Consider the following 12,413-nt stretch of genomic DNA (forward strand, 5'->3'; position numbering starts at 1 on the left):
TCCATAAACTATCACGTCCCTACATTTCTGAGGATTAATTGGAATTTTCGAAAGTCAATGTTACAGACACGCGTGATAGGAAATTTAGATATGGAGTCGCGATTTCGGAATTCGACGGTAGAATTGTTCACGAACATTGGCTTTCGCGTTGTTTGCCAACATTGCGCAACTATATCTCACTAGACCTGGTTCCGTTTATGCGGAAGCTTCTTTTGGCGCGCAATTATTCGAGTAGCGACTTTTTCTCGCTCGAGGGATCAAGAAAACCGGTTTGAATGAAAGGAAACGTTTAAAGAACACGAATCTTCTATGCAAAGATATTCTAGTTAAGAATGGACATTTTGAAAGCATCCTCGCGAGTCCCTTCCGGAATAGCGGAACATTATCTAGAATGGCTTGTTTTGGTACTTTGTGTCTTCCTGTGAGAAATTTTATCGAACGAGAAAATGAAAATCAACTTGCAAAAATCTCAGGAATTTTTTGATTACGATGATAAGATACGTTGAAACGAAACATCGATAAGAATAAGAATTATGTACATAAAAGTTGCGTCGATTCTTAGTATCGATGAACTGTGTGAAGCAACTCAAGTAGATGAACAATATTTGTTTAGAACAAAGCAAAGATTCGTTAAATAGCCGTTTTTTACTATGAGTTTACTTCGATTAATGACTTCGTGTATCTGAAAACGATATCGTAAATGTTGAAGTGGCCACCACTTCTAAGAAAGCTGGTCTTTTTAGTTTTCTCAAGCACTGAAGCCATCGACAGCGTATAGACAATAGACTGGGACGAAGATAGACCATAGACAGTAGACAGGCGACGATGGCTTCGGGGTTTTCAGTTATAGGGTAACACTGCTAGCGTGCGGATCTGGACTAGCTCAAATTATATTCCTACTTGTACTTACACTTCTGTATTAAAATATATTTTCTACTTTACAATTTAAGTAAATTGTTTCATACATCTAATAACCTCAACAGTAAATGGTAAATATTTCTGAACGAGGTATATTGTTCTTTTACACGTCGCTTATTCCAGACAAAAATGAGATAATAATATCTTATACGAGGGAGACCATTTACACCTTTATTATATGATATTTCACAAACATTACTGGTTTTTCTAAAGAGCATCAGAGAAGACCAACGATTTTATATTTATGGAACATGATGTTTTTATACGTTTCATAAAAAAGGGATGTTTATTACGTAAAGACAGAGTCTCCGATGAACTAAAAACTCTCATTTACGCCGTTTCTTCGGTAGAAAAGCTTTATCGATCCTAGAATAATAGTCCGACGAAATCTACACGCGCTTTCGGTGCTTCGTACTCGTCTGCTCGTCAACTCAAAAGCCAAACCGCGCTTCGAATTTCGTCATACAGCGACGCAGAAAAATTATCAAATTTTCTCGTATTTTATTTTTGTATTGGACAGTGAAAAAACACAGGATCAGCATACAAATAAAAGAACTTTGGAAAAAATGCGATAACGCTAACAAAATACAGTATCATTCGTCCACATGACAACGAAAATTCAAGAAAGCTGATTTTAAAGCGTCGATTCAAAAATATTTTCCACTTTCATCAGAGGGAATCTTCGCTTCGATGTAACAATTAATAACGAGTTTCCATCGAGTCTACGCCGAGAAACTTGCTTATAATCGTGACTTGGAGGAACTTCCTCTGCTTACACGATTCATCGCAAACAATTTTCAACGCTCTGCACCGCCTACTTCTTCCCAGTCAACATCATCGATCGACCATCGAATACACGTCGTCGTTCAGGAACGATTCTGTCATTATCGTCCCTATCGATCCATATGTTTGTGCTTCGCCAAACACACCTGGAAAGAATATGCACTACGCCACGTGGAAGCCTCCATGTGGCATATAAAAGCACAAGATAATGAACAAGAAACGATGGAGAATGTTCGATCGATCGAATGACAACGAGGCTTTTACCTTCGTAGGAGGACCATTTGTTCCTTTTCCGTTTTATCAGCTTTATCAGCTTTCCGATCGGTCGAACGTGTTAGAACTAACGACGATGTAACGCAGTTCAATTGTAAAATTTACGCATATAAAATATTATAAAACGTATATTTCTTACATAAATATTATATCTTAGCAAGCTTGCTTTACGGACGTTGCACGTTGTCTGCATCCACCTGAACGTGCAATAAACGCAAATATATAGAAATATATTTCATGAAATAGTAATTGAACGAGAAATACCTTGACTAGAACTTTTCGTAACGTCACTCTTATTCTTTTGTATGTAGACAAAACTCTAATTATAGAGGGTTAAAATAAATATCGGAACATTCAACGTATCGTGCATCCGAGTGCGGATATAACGAACGGAAGTGGCGCATCGCGTGTCCGCTAGAAACACAGTCTCCAGAAGATAAACGCAAGTTGCAGCTCGAGTCGCTTGAATACGCAATGGAAGAGCGGAATGAAATACTCTATTTGTTGCCAGCTATATGATATCGGTATAATGGAACATAAATTGACTGGAAGATTAAACGAAGTGAATTGCGTCGTTGTTGTTGCAAAGCTGTGTTGCGTTACCGCGAAGCAAAAGAACAAGCACGATGGACATAGAACCGTGGGACAATTGTTGGATAGATCGAAGAGAATCAACGACTTTTATTAGATAGAGCGCAATGCTCAATACCATGCAGTAATATTATTGAATGAAGCAGTGGACGATCGAGTACTATTGGTTAATGAAGAAGGTATTGGTTGATCGAAGGTACTCGAGTACGTTTTTGCACTCGACTTTTTATTACAAATATCTTGGAAACGTTGCACATGTTATCGTATTTGCGTAATCTGGATGCTAGAAAGTTCATAATATAGCGAATAGAAATTGAAATTGGTTTAATCGACGTATCGCTGTGTCGATAGCATCGTTCTGCTCGTTTCTCTATCGATTTTCATCGAAGAAGGTAAAGGTTTTCCGATAAAACAGCCATGAAAAAATAATATCCCAGTTAAAATATCTCTAAACGGTGTAACTTTTTAGCGAATAAGCTTGACAGCTTATCCAAGTTTTAAGCGACGTTTATCTACTCACAGAATGGTAAGCCGGTAATCATTTTACGACGCTGTTTCGCGACATATTTCATCCGTGTTAAACGATACACTAACAAAGAATATATTGGATGATACGGAAGAAACAAAAATGAATGCAACGACGGCCCTCAATTAAATAGACGATTAAAAAGTAATCACTATCGATGTTTCTGTTGCTTCGAAACGAGGATACGGAGTAGTAATCTTGTTAATTTCACGGATTAACCGTAAACGATATGAAAAAGGAACAAATTTCATATATAAATTATGCGATGAAATGCCGAGTTAAGCTCGTCAGAGAATCACAATGATTCCATATTTTTTCGAAGAAGATAATGCACGTGTTGGACATTAAAGTCCATTATCTTTTTAATGTATTTTGCAGTAACATTGTAGCTATGAAAAGGTCAAAGCAGATGTTCGATGCCGTAAGGAAATTATTTTCCGAAGGAGTAACGATTAATAATAATTGGTAGGCGTGGAAAAATCCATCCCACACGTGGAAGACGCAAATTTGCAAATTTTCGCGTAACACGGTAACAGAAGCGTCTCAGATTCACGTGATGCAATCATCGAATTTGTGGGTGCGGAATCGAATGACTTTTTTGCCCTTGAGAGGACGAGCCTCCATCTCGCGCACGGCACATTCACCGATAATGTTGGGTCATAACGGAGTGTGCGAACAAGGGGAAATTCACCCCTCTCTCGCTCCCCCCACTCTTTACATACCCCACCAAAGCGTCTTATGCAGCGTCGTATCGCGCGCCATGGAACCCGCCGCTACAATTGACGCAAGAACCAGCTCCATTTTCGTAAGAGGTCTCGCTGTTGATTGCAGTTAATAAAAGGCGGAACTGATTCATGGAAGATTATGAAATGAACACGTCGGGTTGTTTGCACAAAGATATATTTCAATCCCGAAAAATGCCATATTCGATAAGGGAATTATCACCGTAGAGTATGATAATGCAGTTTTGGAAATTTGCGCGATAATGATATAAACGACTAGACCAATGAAGCGATACTTTCCATGGCTTAAATCTTATCGGATATAAACATCGATACAAATCATGGGAATTAATTGATCAAAGATACAGTGCCGATATTAAATTTTTATCGGTTCGTAGAATCTTTTGGAACGAAAAGAAAGGGTATTCCCGGAGGCGATGAAAAATTTGCTTATCGCGGAAAGTAAGGAAAGACTCGATTATCGCCTCTGCATATCAAAAGACTTTTCAACTCGTCCTGTTGATTCGTAAATCTGTTTATAAAGGAACGCGAACATCGCATTCTACTTTGTACGTTGTTCTATATGCTTACAGCTACAGGCTGTCTTTTCCATTTAAACGAAGCTTACGCGTGCAAACAATGAGAACGAATTATCGGCAACTGTTAAAACAGATCTGAAATCATACGATGAGCACTCTAAGCTGCCGCTTGCTACGATTTCCATATATATACCGATGTTAAAACTAACAACGTTCGACAACATTCTCAAAAGCATCGAGTGACATTAACCTTCGGTCGAAAGCAATTTTACAATCATTATGGGATACGATTTGCTTCACAAATACGAACATGCCGAGTGACTTTAACGTGCGTGAACATACACAATCTGGATGATGAATGACGTAAAATTAGTATGGCGCGGAATGCGGGTGCAAAAAGTTTTGTTAATCGGTAGCGAGGAATCCTGGTGCATCCGTCACTGAGCCGTCGGTCTTCTGGATGGCCTCTTTTCTCCCCACCACTAGTTCAGCATGTTCGTCCATGGATGCGTAGGTACGCGCGTGGAACAGACGTGTTCGTGCCAGTAGTCGCGATATAAAACTCGTGAGATACGCTGGTAAACGACAAATCGTACGTGGCTATCCAAACGAGAACGCAGTTACATCAACGCGCGTGTATGAACTCGTGCGTCTGCAATCCACCGGAACACGGATCGTGTATAACATAGAAGAGAGAACCGGATTCGTGGCAATTCCTCGAAACGTGTCGTGCGCTCTTGTTCCATCGTGCTTTCTCGCCGGGCCGTGCTTCGAAAACGCGTTAAACACGAAGCTTCTAGAGGGCCGCAGCTCGGGGTGCAACAGCGAACGGAGGGCAATGAAAACGTCGACGTTATCCTCCAGTGACATGATCAAACAGGAGGTGAGCCAAGGCGAGCATCGTACGCGAAGAAGAATGGCTCGTGTAACGGAAGACGAGGCCGGTTTTCGTGTCGATCGATGGAATTCCTTTAACGTGTATGTTTCTCCTCGTCGCGGCTCGTTTTATGTAAAACATGGATAAAGAAGAAATAATTGTGTAGAAGAACGCGCTTCGGACCAAGCATTCCGTTTCTTTTTCAAGTCGCTTTATCGTACGTGACTTGTCATCGCTCGTTTGGAAGCTTGTTCCGTAGGAACTACGAATAGGAGTGCCGAGGTTGTACGAGCTGGTTCGCGCGTAAAGGTTAACAGAGATCGGGAGCGTGTTCGACGAACGTGTGATGAATCCACGAACGGTAGGACGCGACGCGTGACCGCTGCTACGGCGGTTAATTAATTAATCGATTAATGAGCAAAGGCATTGAATTACGTAAAACGCACGATGCATGATTATGGGCAGAATGGCTGATAAAAAAGGAATACGCGTGTTCGATTGTATCGACTGATAAGTAATTGCACGAGTCATATCCGCGAAACTACGAGGCGTCCACTCGATCGACAATGCCGACTGTCACATAGCACAGTGCGAAAACGAGTTTGCCGAGAAGTTTACCGCCGCTGGCTATTACCGAATACCGTTTCCATAGAGCGCTTCAGGAGCGTGACAATTCGGTGTCCCTGTTGTTATCGATTATAATGATCGTTGACGGGGGAGAAAAAGGGAAAGTAACATGCTCGATGATAGCTGCGAGTGCAGCGTGTATATTTAGGATCGATAAACGCACGCAATTCTCGATACCTGTGCCACGTATCGTGTCGGACGATAAGCCTTTAAATAATTTATGACCGAGAAAGAGACGATAAGCAGCTTCGAACTTCGTCGAAATCCACGTTACTTCTTTCTCTTGCGTCTGATGATTTTACGCGGTAAATTCGGTGGAAATTCGCTGATGCTCTTCGCCACCCACGATTGTTTATTCAGATAATAGAAGCTCGTGTTCAAGTAGGTATGATTCAATGGATAGGCTGAAGTTTATTTAATCGGGTATTAACTAAAATTTCGTATAATTTCTCAAACTATTGACCACGAGTCTGCGACTAATCTGGCCAATTATAATTATCGCGAGAGGGGCGGCAGTATCTCTTTTAACATTTTTGAGTATTTTTAAATAATTTTAAAGAAGCGTTTAGTATTTCTCTTTCCATCGAGTGGCAGTCAAATACTCGACACATTTGTTTATTCTACGTACGTATGCACACAGATATATAATAGTGAAATGTTATCTCACCATTGCTATACTATAAATCACTTCCTGAAACGAGCTACTGACATACATTATGTTCAGCGAAACGATGTGCGCGATTTCCGAAACACTTGCGATAACGTAACAAAAAAATATTTCGAACAAAGGTTCGTCCGTTTCGAAAATTTCAGCTACGAATTGCAATACTTAAAATCGTCAAGAAGTACTTCTCTCTGTTAAATGTTAACGTCACCTTGACTTTATCGAATGGCACGATGCTTTCTCGATTTCGTAGTATCGTAGCCGCTGTCAAGACGAATTCAACGACCTACAATACTGTGAACTTCAAATGACCTTGAGCTCAGAAATCCTGAATTCATCGTTTACGATAGGAAGATTAACGTGTGAAATATGGTTTAATAGGGCGTTAGATCGCGCGTCTATAGCAACATTCGTGACGTTAACCAATTGCAACAGAAAAAATTAACAAAGTACGATGTTGGTGCGACTACGTCTCAATGGGTGTCGTTTCTTAATGCTTCAATTTACGATCGTGCTATATCGTTTCCACTTAATGAGAAATATTCTCGCAAGTGGGCTCTTGGATATTCCGTTCGGAGTGACTATTCGACTATCTGATGTAATAGCCAACTCGGGTAGTTGCTTTCAACGCAATGTCCGAGTGTCCACTCGCGAGAAATACTATCAAATGCTCGACACTAGAGAACGCTCGCTCCTCGAAATCGGTTTCGACAACTATCAACATCGACTGCCATTCAACGAAATAAAATCTTGATTCGTTAACGTTGTTTCGTAAATCGAGCTGAAACTCAGAGTCGATGGATATATCTAATTTTAGACAAATAAGCGATAAATAGGGAAGAGTTTCCGAGAAGTAGCGACTGCAACGAACTTGACATCTTAGGTGAAAGACTGTTCGATAATCGAAACTCTTGAACGTGCAACGTGTTGCATCGATGCACGTGTAACGGTTCCGGTTTTGTTCGGTTACCAAGCGCCGGCTTCGCGGAAGAACAAATCGTAAGAGACGACGCCTCCGGAGAGGCATGTCCAGGCGTAACACACAGGCGTGTAACGTGTTCTCGCGAGAGGTCGTCGCGCTTTGGATAGATGTTTTCGTCCGGCACGGCGGCCTTGACACTTCGGCTATGCGACGCATGATACGCGACAGAAATAGCCGGCACACGAATGGAGTCGATCCGCAATGTGGGATGGAACGTAAAATCCGTTTTTGGTATATACGTCACGCGAGTTTCGTGACAAATTTCGAGACGTCGTTCGTCGCGTCCTCTTATTTTTCGTAGGCGCGAGGAAAAAATAATCCGCGTGGATGCATAAACGAAGAATCGATCAGATTCCGATAACGAGATCGTTAATGCTATTTTTTCCGAAGAAGTCAGCTTCGATGTCTCGATACGCGTGCATTTGCATACGGAAGTATTGCGTAAACATAGCTGTGTAACAAGTATATGGCTCGGTACATCTCGGTATGGTTGTACCACGTGCATTTATACGAATCACTGTGCGTTGGCCTTTGGACATTCTTCCTATAGTGTGCATGTGGCCTGTGCATATTACATGTACTATACCATTCATTCATAAACAGTCTTATTGGCTGGCAGGAGGGTGTGTCAGTGACGTCACTGCCAGATCAATGCCATACACGCGGAAAAAGGAAGAGGGAAACGGCGCGCCGTAGGAAATTGGCGGGAATTTCGAATGTGCGAGAGCGCGACAAAATACGAACTATATATATTTCTATCACAATTGGGTCAAGTTGTGCGGAAATCTATCAATCCTCGAAATGACAATACGAATTGATCACGCTCAGTACGGGTTCCATAATTTCGAGATCTTCATTTTGGAAAAAATTACCAATTCATAGAACGACTGTTACATTATACAATTATTAAAACTATCGTGCCATAGTTCTATATTAGGTTTATAATTATTTTACAGAAAGCTTCCAAATCACATAATTATTACGCGTCATCGTACTATTAAATAAATCGTTAAAAAACAATGTAAAACACAAAGAAATAAAATATACTCGATAGAGAGGAGGCTACTTGTTTGAAAATATTGAAATCGTCGTATTAGATTTACTCGATTCCAGATCACCGAGGATTGATATCTTTCTACATGAATAGCATAATTGAAATTTACATACTTGATATAGGTTTTGGAGTTGAACTATTAATTTTCGAGTACATTTATCAAGTAGATACGTACATGGCCTACTTGTGTGATAAATCGGTGATTTATTGCTCTTTTAATCGTGTCCGATAAATATGCGAAACTTCGTGATGCCGTATCTTTCACGAATTAATGATTTGAACTGTATCATTGCTGGCGTGATTAGATGAAAGGCATACGCGATTATATCGCGCTGCAGCGAACATAACAAATTTTCAGTGAAATAACAATCGTAGAGTATCGATTTATAGAATATGCAATAAATAATAAAATGTATAGTTTTTGCATGTAGACTAATTCTTGTTCTAATTCCGTGTTTTACTATCTTTACAGAGTCGAGAAAAAAATATCTTCAAATTTTTAATACCTACTTACTCGTCATAATGTACAGATCGTTGATACTTGATATTGATGTTAATATTCATTTTTTTTTAACCTTCCTTAGATTTTCGATTTATAAGTAACATGTTCCTTCTTGTTACGTAAAGTGAGTACTCGAGTGTTATGTGACGTAACAGCGTTCAATATCACTAAGATCGTCAGAATTTAACTACCTGTTAGATTCGACACCGTAATAGAATAAATTGCGCAAGCAAGTTTCGTACTTTTTTTTTTAGATAGTAGTATAGCATAACTTACGTAATATGATTTTCGCTCCAATCATAACTTTGATTCTATATGATTGATTTGCAACAACATAGCACTTATTATATTTCGCATTCATCGAAAATACTAAAATTCAATATTTCTCTTCTACAATTCACGATCATAAAATTTTCCATAACGATAACGTGGCCATCGTTCGAGCTATTTAAAACTCATTTTCTTCACATCGTATCGATATCGCTCTGTGTATTCCAACATTTTTTCTTGCTCCTGCTAACTACCTCGCAAAACATGTCGTAAGATAGCAATTCACACTGATCTAAGAACTGTTACATTGCACTTGAACTCGACGCGATCGCGCGCTAATGCATTCCTATGATCTTAAATGAATAAGCAATGATCGCGAATAGAAATCGTTGTCTCAAGACGTATTAGGAACGTCAATTCTAGAATGATTTCGACAAATATTGAATTTCATATTTGAATGTCAGCTCTAGTAATACATTCCGATAATTACAGACGTATTTCTTTCTAAATATTTCATTAAATTAATGCCGAACAATCGGCAAATGTTGAAACACGATAGAATATTGATAAAATCTTACAAGCTCGTATAAATAACCATATTTCTTATCGGTGTATTATAATACGATAATACGATTATGATGTATGACGTATCAGCTAAACGCTTAATACTTTCACTGATTCAATGACGCCTTTGTATATCTGCTAACTAAAGGATTCATATCTATTCCATTTTCGATCGATCGTTCATGAACCATTTATGAAGCGTCGTATCATTTAATATTGGATTATATATTATATATATAATTCACCAAAGCTCCGTATGCGTGTGTATGTACATATGTATGTGTGTGTATGAAGAAAGAGAGGGAGAGAGAGAGAGAGAGAGAGATCAAGTGCGGTGGATCAAGCGACGAATCACGTGGGAAGGCGCTTTAACGACGCCGACGTTCATCCACATTGACGTAAAATCGTCAAGGCCGATCGGAATAAGAAGAGTATGTAGTACTTACATCTATGCGCGTTTGATCTCGCTCGAGATCTCTCACGTGCGAGCTGTTTACAACGCGATTATCGAGCGTAAAATCTCTGTCAATGTGTCGTGACCCAACTATTGTAGTTCGTTGCATTTTTCCTTTCATCCGTCTTTTTCTACCGTAACGAGCAGGAATTGATGAAAGTCGATGACAGGTTAAGATCAGGTTGAATGGAATCGAATTTGGAGGTGTATAGTTTTAACGAATATTTGGCACGTTCAGGATTTTAGATAGAATCCTTGCAACGAACGAGCATCTTTGATACGTGGCAGTTAGTACCGAGCTAGATTTTGTAACAGCAATTTGTACGACGATATCTCAACAGTTTTTGCTTGCTGGCTCTTCGTACATCGTAGGTTATCAATCGTAACATAATGAACGTTGATTGGTCAATTAATTAAAGAATTACTTGCTCGAATAACTTTATCTGCTGATATTAGATGCCTGAAAAATGTCGTGTTATGCAAATCGGATGTTTATTACCCTGTTTATTCGCGGAAGAAATAAAATATAAATTAGCTTAAAATAGATTATCATTTATCGGAATGACGTTCTCTGTAGAAAAAAAATATTCAACGCATCGCGTTAATGAAAAATTCAACATATTTTCATCGGGAATATTAAATGACCGGTATACGTATCAAATGAATCTCAATCGTGTGATAAAATTCGTGAAATTACATAAATAAATTACAATTTCCGTGGCAATTTCTACAAAAAATAAGGAAGCAGTAGAGATAAATTTTCAGGCTTTGGCACCGTTCAACGGGCTACATTAACTATACGCTTATCTATTTCAAGAATTTGACTATTCTATATAGTGATTTAGTTCAGATATAGCGATTAGTAAGTGATTTAAAACTTCAAAATCTTGTCACTGAACTGAAGAACAAAAATATTTGAATAAATTTAAGGTACGAGTTAAAAATTATAACAATTAAGGTATCGTAATAAATTATTATAATGAGTTGATATTACTATCCTAACGCTTATGGACAAATTAACCGTAATATCTAGAAGCGAAAAAGCGTTCATATAAAAAGAAGCATGCAAATGTGGTCGTAGGTCGAAGGATGGACTTTTAATCAAAGTTCATGTCGAATCTTCAAACGATTTCGCAAAGAAACAATTATTTTCAATTATTTGAGAAACGAGTATCCCATTGTAGATAACTAGACTTTCTCTTCGATTTGAAAGACCGAAGTCATAGTATTAGCGGTTAATTTCGTCGTCAGAAAATAATTTCCAATATATATAAACTTGGTCTCTCTTTAGCTTTAAACATTGATTAAAACCATAAACTTTTGAACTGTCGAAAGATACGATCTTCCAGAGTAAAGAGTGAAAAGAATAGCGTATAAACAGCTTAGGCCAGTTATTATTTTCCTACGACCGAGTATGGCAACGTAAATCTCCGACCTATTTTTAAGATTCCAAGCACAAGGTTTACGCGAAGTTAGACGCGTCGGAAAGCTAAATTGACCGACAAGCGGAAAGAATAGAAAGAGAAATGTAATCATACGATTGGAGTCTATCTATCGATCTATATTTAAATTTCTACGCTAGAAACCTTAAACTTTGCGTGGAGTTAAACGTATCAAGGAATCGGATATACAGAAAATTTAATAATAATATCTTGGTACTGAAAAGTGACAAACGTTAACAAGGTCTTGTCCCTATATTTACAAAGCGACTCATTTCAATCTTTAAACGCTTATATTTTGCAATCAGTTCTCGATGACACGGTCGAATGCCTAAATATTTTCTGACAGAAGTCTATTAAACAGGTACTTCATTCTCGGCCCTGATCCTCTCGTGTCACATCGTACACTCTCGTCGACTCTCTCCTCGATATCCGTCATTCTTCCCATAATCGTCCGCGACTATTGTTCCGGCCTGTGACATCCACATTTTTGTACGCGCATATGGGTGCTCGTGAACCCATACAAAAGTGCACAGTAAATCCCACCAACATTCTTTCGACTGGATAGTCGCGAACGCACGCTCGTTCTTCGAAATAAATGCTACTCACAGAATGAAACAGCTTTATT

The 12,413-nt window shown here is 38.9% G+C and overlaps 1 protein-coding gene and 1 long non-coding RNA gene across 7 annotated transcripts in view; one reads left to right on the plus strand and one right to left on the minus strand.

Moving 5' to 3' along the window:
• LOC126924451 (hexokinase type 2) overlaps positions 1 to 12,413 on the plus strand; it is a 37,497-nt gene that overhangs the window by 17,603 nt on the left and 7,481 nt on the right. The window contains exon 1 of one of the 6 annotated variants that reach the window (XM_050738948.1): positions 4,853 to 5,235. The exons of 3 other annotated variants lie outside the window; for them this stretch is intronic. In XM_050738948.1, the coding sequence (XP_050594905.1) occupies positions 5,191 to 5,235 (45 nt within the window). In that variant the 5' untranslated portion in view covers positions 4,853 to 5,190. Of the gene's footprint in view, positions 1 to 4,852; positions 5,331 to 5,560; positions 5,591 to 12,413 lie in introns of those variants that run through there. 2 more of the 6 variants (XM_050738951.1, XM_050738950.1) reach the window with 2 other exon arrangements.
• Positions 8,972 to 9,635, minus strand: LOC126924462 (uncharacterized). The gene is made up of 2 exons (XR_007713534.1): positions 9,335 to 9,635; positions 8,972 to 9,249 (listed from the first exon to the last, which is right to left on the minus strand). It is a non-coding gene; the product is annotated as an uncharacterized LOC126924462 (long non-coding RNA).

Source organism: Bombus affinis, chromosome 14, assembly GCF_024516045.1.
Source record: "Bombus affinis isolate iyBomAffi1 chromosome 14, iyBomAffi1.2, whole genome shotgun sequence".
NCBI lineage: Eukaryota > Metazoa > Arthropoda > Insecta > Hymenoptera > Apidae > Bombus > Bombus affinis.